Below are 12,718 nucleotides of genomic sequence, written 5' to 3' on the forward strand. Positions count from 1 at the left end.
GAAATCGAATGCTATATAAAATCTGCCAGGGTTTGAGACTACTACCACTAATGGAAATTAAAAGATTCGAACCCACGCCACATGGATTCAAACCCACGCCATCGAAATGACTGGTGCCTAAAACCAGCGCCTTAGACTACTCGGCCACGCTACCACACGCCACCACTTGAGTATTACAATATTTTGTCCAATATTCCCAAGCAAGGAGTGAATGTTGGCGTATGGTTTGTTATTAAAATACTATCCAATATATCTACGACTAATTCATACAGGAACCAAGAGGCCTGTGGATATGACGACTGCAGGATTTGATCCGTAGTCGCCGAACTGACTGGGGATAACATTACACGTATAGCCTATAAGCGGCGTCATAACCCAATGCGTGATCCTTGACCATCTGGCGTAACCAAAGTTATATACAATCAACCGAGCCTAAACGCATAGTTAGGACATCAAAAGCTTGCTCCATTCATGAAGCGGTGGGATTCAAACCTATGTCTCTCTAGTCTTCACTTCAAGTTATGATTTATGAGTCTAAGGAGCTGAAAATAATAGACGACATTTTCCAAAATGGAAATACCATTTTTTCGAATCCTATCTCGACTCTTTCAGGTATTTAATTTTGAAGATGAAAAGTATAATAATTGCGAACATTTAGATCTGAGTATTCCGTTCATAGCATTGCATACTTTGGTTTTGAAATTTGTATTTTATGCTGTGTGACGTCATAATTCGATTAAACCGATTGTTGATAAAAAAAATTTTGAATGCTCGCATTATAGCTGACGGCAACCTAAGATGAGTTTCAGCACTAAATGCTTCGGGAAGCCAATCAGTTACCCGAATCGCAATAGGCCTTTCGCGTGCTCTCCTCTGCTAATGACTTTGCTTGCATAATAATACTTTACTAACATTGTACACTGCGGAAAATCAATTGCTAAACAAATCTTTATGCTGAGAATAATATTTTATTCACGAATTTATGTATTCAAAGCGTGTCTGGAATTTCGATGCCTTCAGTCGCCGCGATCTGAATAAAAGCGAAGAAAATAGAGCGATAGGGCAATCCAATGATGATACAACGGAGATAGTGATTCAAACATATAGTCCACGTCTTATATGATATAATATTGTTTTCGCACACAGAATAGTGAAAAGAAGTAAAAAGTAAAAAGCTAAACTAGTCAAAATTTAAGTTGGTCGAGAAAAAGATAGCTTCGGTAAAATGAACAGATATTTGTGTGTGTTGAATGTTCCCGGATCACAGCGCACATCGTCAACGCTATTGGCGAGATCGCGAATTACTCCTTTAGCGTGTTGTAGGCCTAATCAGGAGAACAAAGATATCCTATGCAGAGCAGCAAAACAGAATGTTGTGGATTCGTTGATGGAAGGAATTGGGGTGTCTCGCATTCATTCATTTATCAGTTTCAATTACCGATTGCATAATCTAAATTAACTCATACATTCACGACGCATCTGGTAGTATGCACTGAACTGACAGCAGTATCGAATTTCGGCTAGTAATTATGTTCCTGAGGAATAGCTCTCATTATGAAGATTTTTAATGAAAATAAGTGTTACCAAACTAAATTATTAACCAGCGAAAGCTTGTTCGAATTCCTTATCCTGTGACAAGAAACATTTTTGTTTTATATCATGAAAATACGTCATGAGAAGTTTCGTATCGTCCTAGTACTGTGTAGTGCTGAAATTAATTTGATATTACCTGATCCATATCTTCGTGCATTTCTCAGTTCGCTACATCACGGCCTCCGTAGCGCCTGCGAGCATAATAACGTCTGCGTCGACCCCAAAAGGCGTTTGTCTCCATGGCAAGTCCGACGACAACGAGAAGGATGAGAACAGTTTTGATTTGCATGTTGGCTGAGAAAAAATCGGTGTACTTCAGTACAGCGCAGTGTGCGGATGAATCAAGACATTTTGTTTACTTACCTTGTATCGTTCGATACCCGACGAATGCTTATGATCGCTGTGATGGCCCGGTGTCGTCCGCGCGTTATATAGTTTCCGAGCCGATGTCATGATCGCATTATAATATCCAAAACAATTTCCTGGCGGTATTAATTTCCTTTCTATCACAGCACTAGAATGTTCGAATGAAACTTGAACGAAAAACAATTGCTGCTCAAGCCGGATGACTTCTAATGTTCTCCATAAGACGTCCATGCTCGTAATTTCTAAAATATTTATTTTATTACTATCAACAATCAGTGGCGCAGTTGGGAAAATGAGGGTTAAATATGTGATGAGTTCAAACCCCCTCCCAAACGAAATACATTAATATAATAAAGCTAATCAAGCACAAACAATTGTCTTTGGCCCCCATTAGGTGTTCAGCACAATATATTTAAGCCTCATCCTTCTATATCAGGCCTATAATACATTTTCACACTTCATACCCTTTCATAGGAATGAATTCTACTATAGATAGCATGTAATTGTGACAGACCTTTTAAATGACCCTTTTAGTCTATTCAGGCACATAACTAAAGCAGTCATGTTGATACTAATATATGTTATTATGTTCCAAATTTACTAGACGACTGCACATTGTAAAAAATCTGGTAGATTTACTAGGAAATCTCTGTAAATATTACAACGAATTACCGGTAGGGTTGGGACTTCGGGATCAAATTTGAAATCCCGGGATCGGGATTTTCCCGGGATTTTAGCTTCTCAATCCCGGGATTTCCCGGGATTGGCAAAGCAGTAAAATACACATACAATCTACACAAACTACATTTATTTCTTGTAATATTGCCGCAGACACATTAGAGCATCAAGAGTATCATCATTAAGACGGTTTCGGATTTTATTGGCGAAATATCCAAGAGCTGAAAACGCACGTTCAGCGTCAACGGATGTTTTGTTTTCAGTGATTCATATAACTTGTTCAAGTTTTCTGGCCGTTTTTTGCTGGCTTCATATAGCAGCATTTCTTTTTGTAGTACTCGTGCGCCAACATCTTCGTTTTGTTCTTGAAGACTTTCATCATCTGTCACGAAAGCATGCTGCTCTTGTGCCAATGTCATTTGCGGAATCTGGCTAATAACGGGATCTTCGTGCTGTTCCGTAGACCGTCGATCCATTTCTATAGTTTGGCTTGGAAACAATCTTGGAAGAGCATCAGTGGCCAAGGCAACGATTTTTTGACGTTTTATTTCATGACCAAGCTGATCCTTCTGTTCATCAATGTAAGCAGGATTCTTGAGGTACTCAAAAAGGTGAACCAGTTCAATATTCCGATGCTGGTCGATTCGAGACCTAAAGCTTTTATTCAAATCCTTGCTAATTTCCGAATTTAGTTGTTTCAACTTCTTTAAAATAAATGCGATTATCTTTTCTGATAACAGCTAGGGTTGGGACTTCGGGATCAAATTTGAAATCCCGGGATCGGGATTTCCGGGATTTTCGCTCCTCAATTCCCCGGATTCCCCGGGATTAGAAAAGTAGTAAAATAGACATACAAGTTGCACAAGTAACATTTAGTCCTTGTGTTATTGAATTGACGCAAAACATAAAAGCATCAAAAATATCATCGTTTAGATCAGGGGTCCCAAACTCCAATTTTATCGCGGGTCAATTTCGTAGTTTTTGATGACGCGGCGGGCAGCAGCATCAAATAGGGGTATAATGTGTATTTTCCAGTACGCCTTTTTTGTCGGACCTTGCAGATTGGCATTCCATACACATTGTGAAAATGTAATACAATTGTAATATTCACGGGTGCCACGAAAAAGTCATATTTTTCAATATTTTTTAAAAATTTTGTTGTGCTTGGCATAATTTGACGACATAAGGAGTTATATAGACAGTTAGAAACCATGCGAGACGACAAATGCATCGTGGCATCGTAAAAGCTGTCGCGTTATAATTTAGCAGCTAGTGGACGTTTGATGTGTGATAGCGATTCAGATTTTTGGAGTGGTTCCAGAATGAAATATCAAGTTCTCAAATCCGAAATCTGAAATTCTCGAGTTTAATATTGTCGATTTCTTGAAAAGTCAAAACGCCGAAGTGGGCCGCCAAAACAGTTCTGGCGGGCCGCGTGTTTGAGGCCACTGTTCTAGACAATCAGCCGAGTTTGTGACACTGCTTTATTACCAAAATAAGAGATATGGCGCTACATAAGCCTTGGTAGATGCTATTCACAAATCCCGGGATTTCATCGGGACCAATCCCGGGATCGGGATTGCTTCAAATCCCGGGATCCCGGGATCGGGATTTCCCGGAGTCCCAACGCTAATTACCGGTCGCAGCCAATAACTGTGCGTAGCTTGTAATTTTACATTTTGATATGTAAAACTACCTTAATTTAGCGGTGCAGTCAAGTTACCAGAATTTCTTCGCAAAATTACTGACAGTTACTCGTTACTGCAGTTTACCAGGCTATTGGCAAGATTGATTAGCTTGAAAATCGCTGCAGCCAATGTATACGTGAAACTGAATGTTACTGATATATCATTCTCGTGGTGATTTGCCCTGATTCGACCTCGTTCGCGAAACTGGGGCCTGTTATACGGAAATTGTTGGCCCTAGTACCAATTTCAGTATAATACATAGTAGGGTACAAGAAACAACTGACAATCGTAGCTAATATGGTTACACCATTGCCATTATATTATATTAAAAGGCTATGGCTATACGTCCGGTCTCGCTGGTTACATTCGTTATCACGGATAGGGCTGATAAGTTAGAAAATCAGTTTAGGATGTATAATATTGTTCGGGAAACTAGATATGTCAACACCGCATGCTCAGCTGACCATTTGTCAATGGCGCACAAGGCGACCTGTTACATTAGGCTACCGTTACGCGTTACTGGTTTTCTGAGATTAGTAGTAAACAACCAACGCACCACTGTGACATCACAAGTAGCGTCTGGTTAAGTAAGTACAGTAAGTAGTGATCAACGCTTGGAATAAATATCAATTCAAATGAAATTAGATGGAAAAGTAAGGGACTTTTATGTGATGATGAATGTTTCTGTATGGAAAAAAACGACCTGGATCAAACATTATATCGTGGCCAGTAAATATTATTGCTGGCACATGTGAGCGGATGAATATATCACTTATTTCGAAATCGTCCGAGTGTCGTCTGACGTCTGGCCAGTGGACATTATTGAGATTTGAGCAAAGGCTGTAACAAAGGAAGCTTGTTGTGCTTGAAGAAAGTGGACGCGATCGTTGAAGATTCCTAGGAATGCTGAATGGGATACGCATCGTAAAAGGTACAGTACTATATAGTATTTGTTACCGTGAATATCTACGACTGTGCACACCACCTGGATGATTTTGATTTCATGATTGAAATATTTCATTCGCCGCATTCTCTGTTCTATTTTGGGATATTAGTCGACTTATATAGTGACCTGTGACACCACATACTCCGCCGCGGAGGAGTTAAAACTGTTGGCTTCTTGATGTCATTTTCGGGCCATAGCATAGAGATGTTTTCACCCACTGCTGGATTTGGCACACATGCCGCCTCAAATGAAGAACCTTTAGCTTCAATACATTAGATAAAGTATGAATCTCTGCTATATCAGTAAAATGCGGAGTCGTCATCACACAATGTACCAGTACCGTACTTCGAAACATGTTATATTTTTGTTAGTCCATTTGTCTTAGTCTTTATGTCATGTCTAGGTTGGCAACTTTGCTAATATAGCGACTTACGCATGAATTCTTTTTAGTGGAACTGCAAGATGCTAGTTACACAGAAGGAATGAGGACGAGAAAAAGAAACAGAAACAATTGGAAGTTTGGCCGGTGGTGGAATTAATTCACCTTTTATTGAGCCCACTCGTGTTACTGCATGTCTCCTAAAGAAGAATTATACCTCCAGCATCAGTACTTTTCATCGATAACCATTTCATCGTGAATCATGAATGAATATACAGTTTGTTCCAATGTCGTTTTGGGAGTGTGAAGAACTTTTTGCAATAGGTATGGATATACGTGAATTTACAAGCTGGTATGTAATCCTGATTTACACGGACAGCATGTATGTAGGTAGGCGGTAAAATTACAGACTCGGTCATGAATGTACAGGAGAACATGTAGATTAGGCTTACCATATTTCGGAAATGAAAAAAGAGGACACTTTTTCAGAAATTTCAGACATGCAAAACTGGAGAAGAATTCTCAAAAAACCGGTAAATTTTTCCCACTTCATGATCGGTTGACTAAAAAAAAAAAAAAAAAAAAAAAAAGGTCATCACTTCCGCTCAGAGCTCAAAAACACGTTTTTCACTCCGCATTGCTAGGTGGATGACTAAAAAAGAAAAAAAAAAAAGGTCTTCATTTCGCTCAGACCTGAAATCACCGCTTTTCCCTCCGAAATACCCGCCGGAGCTTCACTTCTGCGCTGATTTGCGGCATATCACTCGCAATTTCCTCTATATCTGACCTAAATTTTCAAAAAAGAGGACAAAATCTCAAAAAAGAGGACAAAAGGGCGTCCTCCGAGGACACTTTCAAAAAAGTCAAAAAAGAGGACAAATCCTCTTAAAAGAGGACGTATGGTAAGCCTAATGTAGATTGGATATACCTTGGGAGACTGTAACATTACAGTCTGGCGTGTAAAGTGAGATTACCGGACGAGTGTAAGTTAGATTTACATTGACTAACGGTAATGTTACATTACCACGAAATGTCTGGCTACCGCGCTTCCAAACATTTCGCGGTAAATCGAGGTTTTTATTTTTTACAGTGCAGGATGTGACAATGTGAGATGATAGTTCGAACACACAAGGCACAAAATCAAAAGAGCATTCTTAAACATATATCAATTGCCATTTGTTATTGCAACCTGTGCTGATTATTGTTTCTTCGTGATATCATCATTTGTGTTGATTACCCGCATCTTACCCTACCTATATATTGCGTGTTTATGTATATCGCGTTTAGTTGCTTGAGTCTTCATTTAGTTAATAAAAACCAAACTTGCGTTGAGGTCGTAGTACGTTTTCAGTACGACTGGTCGCAACACCTAGTCGTACCACTCCTTATCATCCTACGTGTAACAGTCAGTGTGAGCGGGCTAATCAGACAATATGGAGGTCAATTAAACTCTTACTAGCATCTCACAAATTGCCAGAGAGCGCTTGGGAACTGGTGTTAACAGACGCCTTGCACTCTATAAGGTCATTATTATGTACTGCCACCGGAGTCATTCCGCATGAACGTTTCTTTTCATTTTGTCGTCGATCGATGCGCGGTCAATCTATTCCAGATTGGATGATATCCAGCAAAGATGCGCTCCTTAGGAAATTTGTCCGAAATAAAAGCGATCCTCTCTGCGCATATGTCGAACTCATTGAAGTTAATCCAAAGTATGCTCTTGTAAACAGGGCTTCGGAGCCGGAGCCCGGAGCCGGAGCCCCGGAGCCGTGCATTTTTACCGGAGCTGGAGCCGGAGCTCTATATAAAATTCAGCCGGAGTCGGAGCCGGAGCTGGAGCCAGTTATTTGAGGGGTAGCTCCGGCTCCGACGTATTTCATAAGATGCTATTATATATGCACAACCATTTACGCCGAGTTCACCGAATTCAACAGCAGGCTTTCGCGATATTAAGAATCTTTTCCTCTTTGGCGCTACATTTTCCGACTAACCATGTTCCTGGGGGTTCAACAGCAGACCAGTCGTATGTTCAATGTTCAATTTTCATACATGAGTGCCGAACCTCCGTATGCGACCTATGCCTGTTAATATTGTGGGTATTCGGCATACCCGCAATTTCATCATCAGCACAACCGTGCTGGCCAATTGTATACGGCTCGAAAATAATGATCACTATGTATTACGTGAAATGTGAGAGATGTTAAAAACGTGATTTCGTTGCACATGCCGATATGACGAGCACGGGCCGAGAAATTCCGTCTCATCATTGCTATGAATCGGATAAGCAAATACTCGTTTTTTCGTGATAGTTCTTTAGTCGGGCCGCGAAAGTGGACAGTGTTATTGCGAGTATGCAATTATGCATGCTAATTGCAATTCATTACTGCGCATCATTGTCATCTCCAGTAAGGATTTTCGAGCTTAATAGGGGATGGCAGAAGAGTAGGCCAAAACCCCATGGTATTCTATGTTGGAGACAAACTACTGATTTGATACGCGATTTCCAATTTGTAATCATCTGTTTCGTAAACTTGTGAATGTGCATTGTGCATACTGCATAGTTTAATTCGTTATGGGCATGGCGCAATGTGCACGGCACAGTGTTTATTTCGATTATTCGATTCATTTCAACGGGAAAATATTATTCCGATAAACTTGATCGACACCGGATGGACTGGTAACGAGTGCACCAATATCGAACGTCAAACCATTGGCAATTTGGTACAAATCGAATTTCTATTGATCACGTCGTTATATCCGCCCATTTTGTCCTTACTACAGTTAAAGTTGAATAATAATCGCACATTTAAAGATTGAATAAGGCTGTATGGCAATGGTAATGGCCTAATGGTAATGAGTACAGTGCCAGTGTTAAAACACCGCATCAGAATTTTAATGCCGTGACACGGAGTAAAGTACTTTTTTAGTTTATTGTAATATACGACGATTTACTAAGATGTGACTGGACCCTGGATCTGCCAATGCGTCGAAACTGATATTTTAGTCCAGTCATCAATAACATCCCAAGTGCCGCGGTCAGACTAATCATATTTTTGGTTGGCCTAGCGAGTTCACAATCTGAGCAATTCAATTTCGATAATATAACAGAATTTCGATAATATAATGTGAAATTAGCTCGCGGGCTACTCAAAGCCTTCTCCCGGGCCACATATGGCCCGCAGGCCGCGGGTTGCTCACCCCTGATACAGACAGACACCTTCGATGGTTTTCAGTGCCGGAGCCGGAGCTGGAGCCGGAGCAGTGGTAATAATGCTGCTCCGGAGCTGGAGCCGGAGCTGATGTATGATAGAAGAAAGCTCCGGAGCCGGAGCTGGAGCAATGCAAATTTATGGCTGCTCCGAAGCCCTGCTTGTAAAGTGCCGAGACGGTCGTGAAACTACGGTATCTGTGAAAGACCTTGCTCCATGTCCTCCTCGTGAACGAACAGAATCCATGCGCTAAAAGTCCGAAACTGAGGAAGATATAGAGATTCCGGAGCGTGAGCTTGAACAAGTGGTTGAAGAATCGATGCAGTCAGTTGCGAAAGAACGCACGAACACCGATTCTCAACTAGATCGCTCAGATGACGTCGGTGTCAGTCCGATGCCTGAAGTATCTCTCCGTCGATCTACTCGCATCCGTCGGCCTCCTGATAGATACGGAGATTGGGCCTAAATTGTTCCGTTGTTAGTAGCTTTAAAATTTGTCATTTGTAACGATTTATTTAAAGTGTAGTCTTATTTTTAAAGAGGGGTGATTGTGGTGATTATTTTTTCTTCGTGATGTCATCATTTGTGTTGATTACCCTCATCTTACCCTACACTGTAAAAAATAAAAACCTCGATTTACCGCGAAATGTTTGGAAGCACGGTAGCCAGACATTTCGTGGTAATCTAACATTACCGTTAGTCAATGTAAATTTAACTTACACTCGTCCGGTAATCTCACTTTACACGCCAGACTGTTATGTTACAGTCACCTCCGGTATATCTAATTTACATGTTCTCCTGTACATTTGCGATCGAGACTGTCATTTTACCGCCTACCTACCTACATGCTGTCCCTGTAAATCAGGATTCCATACCAGCTTGTAAATTCACGTACATCCATACCTATCGCAAAGCAACCCGATGCAAAAATATCGCAACATTTTCTTCACATCCCCAAAACGACATTGGAACAAACTGTATATTCATTCATGATATCACGATGAAGTGGTTATCGATGGAAAAATATTGATGCTGGAGGTCTAATTCTTCTTTAGGAGACATGCAGTAACACGAGTGGTCTCGAGAAAACGTACGAATTAATTCCACCACCGGCCAAACTTCCAATTGTTTCTTTTTCTCGTTCTCATTCCTTCTGTGTAAGTAGTATCTTGCAGTTCCACTAAAAAGAATTCATGCGTAAGTCGCTATATAAAGCAAAGTTCCTAACCTGGACAGTGGACATGACATTATAAAGACTAAGACAAATAGGCTAACAAAAATATAACATGTTTTGAAGTACCGGTACTGGCACATTGTGTGATGACGGCTCCGCCTTTTACATGACATAGCAAAGATTCATGACTTTATCTCTGTATTGAAGCAAAAGGTTCCTAATTTAAGGTGGCATGTGTGGCAAACAAATCCAGCAGTGGATGAAAACATATCTATGCTATGGCCCGAAAATGACATTACCAAGCCAACAGTTTCAACTCCTCCGCAGCGGAGTATGTGGTCACTATAGAAGTCGACAAATAGCCCAAAATAGAACAGAGAATGCGGCGAATGAAATATATCAATCATGAAATCTAAGTCATCGAGGGCTGGTGTGCAGAGTCAGATATTCACGGTAACAAATAATATGTAGTACTGTATTACCTTTTAAGATGCGTATTCCATTCAGCATTCCTAGGAATCTTCAACGATCGTGTCCACTTTCTTCAAGCACAACAAGCTTCGCTCCACCCTTTGCCCAAATCTCACTAATGGCCACTGGCCAGACGACACTCGAACGATTTCGAAATAAATGGTATTCATCCGCTAACACATGACACCAATAATATTTACTGGCCACGTTATAATGATTGATCTGGGTCTTTTTTTTTCATACAGAAACATTTATCATTGCATATAGTCCCTTTTTTCATCTAATTTCGTATAAATTGATATATATTCCATGTGTTGTTCACTACTTACTGTACTTACCTAACCAGACGCTGCTTGTGATGTCACAGTTGTGCGTTGGTTGTTTACTACGAATCTCAGAAAAAGCAGTCACCTAATGTAACCTATTACAGGTCGCCTTGTCCGCCATTAACAAATGGTCAGCTGAGCATGCGGTGCTGATATTTCTAGTTTCCCCGAGCAATATTATACATCCTGAACTAATTTTCTAACTTATCAGCCTTATCCGTGACAACGAATGTAACCAGCGAGACTGGCCGTACAGCCATTGCCTTGTAATATAATATGGCTACGGTGTACCACATTAGCTACGATTGTCAGTTATTTCTTGTACCCTACTAAGCTTAAATTGATACCAGGGCCAACAATTTCGGTATGACAGACCCCAGTCTCGCAAACGAGGTTCAATCAGGTCAAATCACCTCTAGAATGATATATCAGTAACATTCAGTTCTACGTATACATTGGCTGCAGCGATTTTGAAGCTAATCAATTTTGCTAATAGCCCGGTAAACTGCAGTAACGATTAACTGTCAGTAATTTTGCAAAGAAATTCTGGTAACTTACATTACAGCTATATTAAGGTAATATTACATATCAAAATGTAAAACGACAAGCTACGCACAGTAATTTGCTGCGACCGGTAATTCGTGGTAAAATTTACAGAGATTTCCCAGTAAATGTACCAGATTTTTTACAGTGTACCTATATATCAGTGGTCGGGAACCTTTTTCGTCCGAAGAGCCATATTGGCCCGATATTTTCCATGTTAACTCATAAAGAGCCATACAAGATAATCAGCTGCTACGTCACAATTGAAAACTCATGACGTCATGGTAGTACTATTTCGAACTCACTATGACATGGGATTCGTCGTGCGCGCCATATTTTCTCTGTAAAAACTTGTACTAATTATGCTGGTTACCTTCTTTGATCATGCAACCCTTGTGGTGTTCTGTGTCATCACAGTTTTCTTGTGAAATACCTTGCGCAAGGAAGATTTAAATTGTAGAACCAGAACACCCCAGCAGGCTTTATATGAGCAGCGAAATCGCAAATATCAGGGATATGAAAAGTTACCAGAAATGAATGAATTTCGTCGGTAATATTATTAGTTGCACAATGCACATATTTCTATCAAACATTTATCCTCTCTGAGTAGATTTGGAACATTTTTACTCCCAAAATCACGCAATTTGCATATTTAGTACCAATCAAAAAGGTGGATAGCTATGGCGTTGTTTGTAATTTGAATTTGTAATTGTGAATGTCACTTCCACGGTTGCATTGCTATACAGGCGTCACAATGTGTTGTATACTCTTTGATCAATCAAGGTATCGTGCAATCCAAGATTTCGAAGCGGGTATACATCGAATCAGGGAGTGATTTTGAAGAGGGACTTGGAGCCCCTATCCATGAGTACGTCAGTTTTGGCCTTTCAAAGACATGTTTGTACTGCCACGAGAATAATTATTTGGCTGTGATGATGATTTACTAACAAGTCACTGCAATATGGTTAAATTGAGTACAGAAATCGAAATTCGGCAAAGAGCCATATCTTATACCCAAAAGAGCCATATATGGCTCGCGAGCCATAGGTTCCCGACCACTGCTATAGATTGAGTGTTTTTTGTGTATCGCGTTTAGTTGCTTGAGTCTTCATTTAGTTAATAAAAACCAAACTTGCGTTGAGGTCATAGTGCGTTTTCAGTACACAACCTACGTCGTTACGTCGCTGGTTGTGCGACATTTGAGCTGACAAGATACGTAAATCTCCAACCGCTACCTCTCACCCTACTAGCCCTATATCACGTAATATTTTTGCTTCCACCGTTCGGTGTTGTAGAATAATTTGTCATTTTGTCACAATGCTATTGATATGTGTCAATGGAAACG

At 40.3% G+C, this 12,718-nt stretch overlaps 1 protein-coding gene and 2 long non-coding RNA genes across 3 annotated transcripts; 1 reads left to right on the plus strand and 2 right to left on the minus strand.

The window, feature by feature from the left end:
• Positions 1 to 1,730: 1,730 nt before the first annotated feature.
• On the minus strand, positions 1,731 to 2,213 carry LOC145437070 (uncharacterized). Its single transcript, XM_080314247.1, has 2 exons — positions 1,957 to 2,213; positions 1,731 to 1,887 (listed from the first exon to the last, which is right to left on the minus strand). The coding sequence occupies exons 1-2, from the start codon at positions 2,188 to 2,190 to the stop codon at positions 1,762 to 1,764; spliced, it is 360 nt and encodes a 119-aa protein (XP_080170373.1). The 5' UTR covers positions 2,191 to 2,213; the 3' UTR covers positions 1,731 to 1,761.
• A 1,515-nt stretch (positions 2,214 to 3,728) lies between these two features.
• On the plus strand, positions 3,729 to 5,942 carry LOC145437071 (uncharacterized). Its single transcript, XR_013914564.1, has 2 exons — positions 3,729 to 5,256; positions 5,722 to 5,942. It is a non-coding gene; the product is annotated as an uncharacterized LOC145437071 (long non-coding RNA).
• A 3,847-nt stretch (positions 5,943 to 9,789) lies between these two features.
• Positions 9,790 to 11,524, minus strand: LOC145437072 (uncharacterized). Its single transcript, XR_013914565.1, has 2 exons — positions 10,516 to 11,524; positions 9,790 to 10,039 (listed from the first exon to the last, which is right to left on the minus strand). It is a non-coding gene; the product is annotated as an uncharacterized LOC145437072 (long non-coding RNA).
• Positions 11,525 to 12,718: the final 1,194 nt, after the last annotated feature.

Source organism: Botryllus schlosseri, chromosome 4, assembly GCF_051294905.1.
Source record: "Botryllus schlosseri isolate E-star chromosome 4, Bs_hap1, whole genome shotgun sequence".
NCBI lineage: Eukaryota > Metazoa > Chordata > Ascidiacea > Stolidobranchia > Styelidae > Botryllus > Botryllus schlosseri.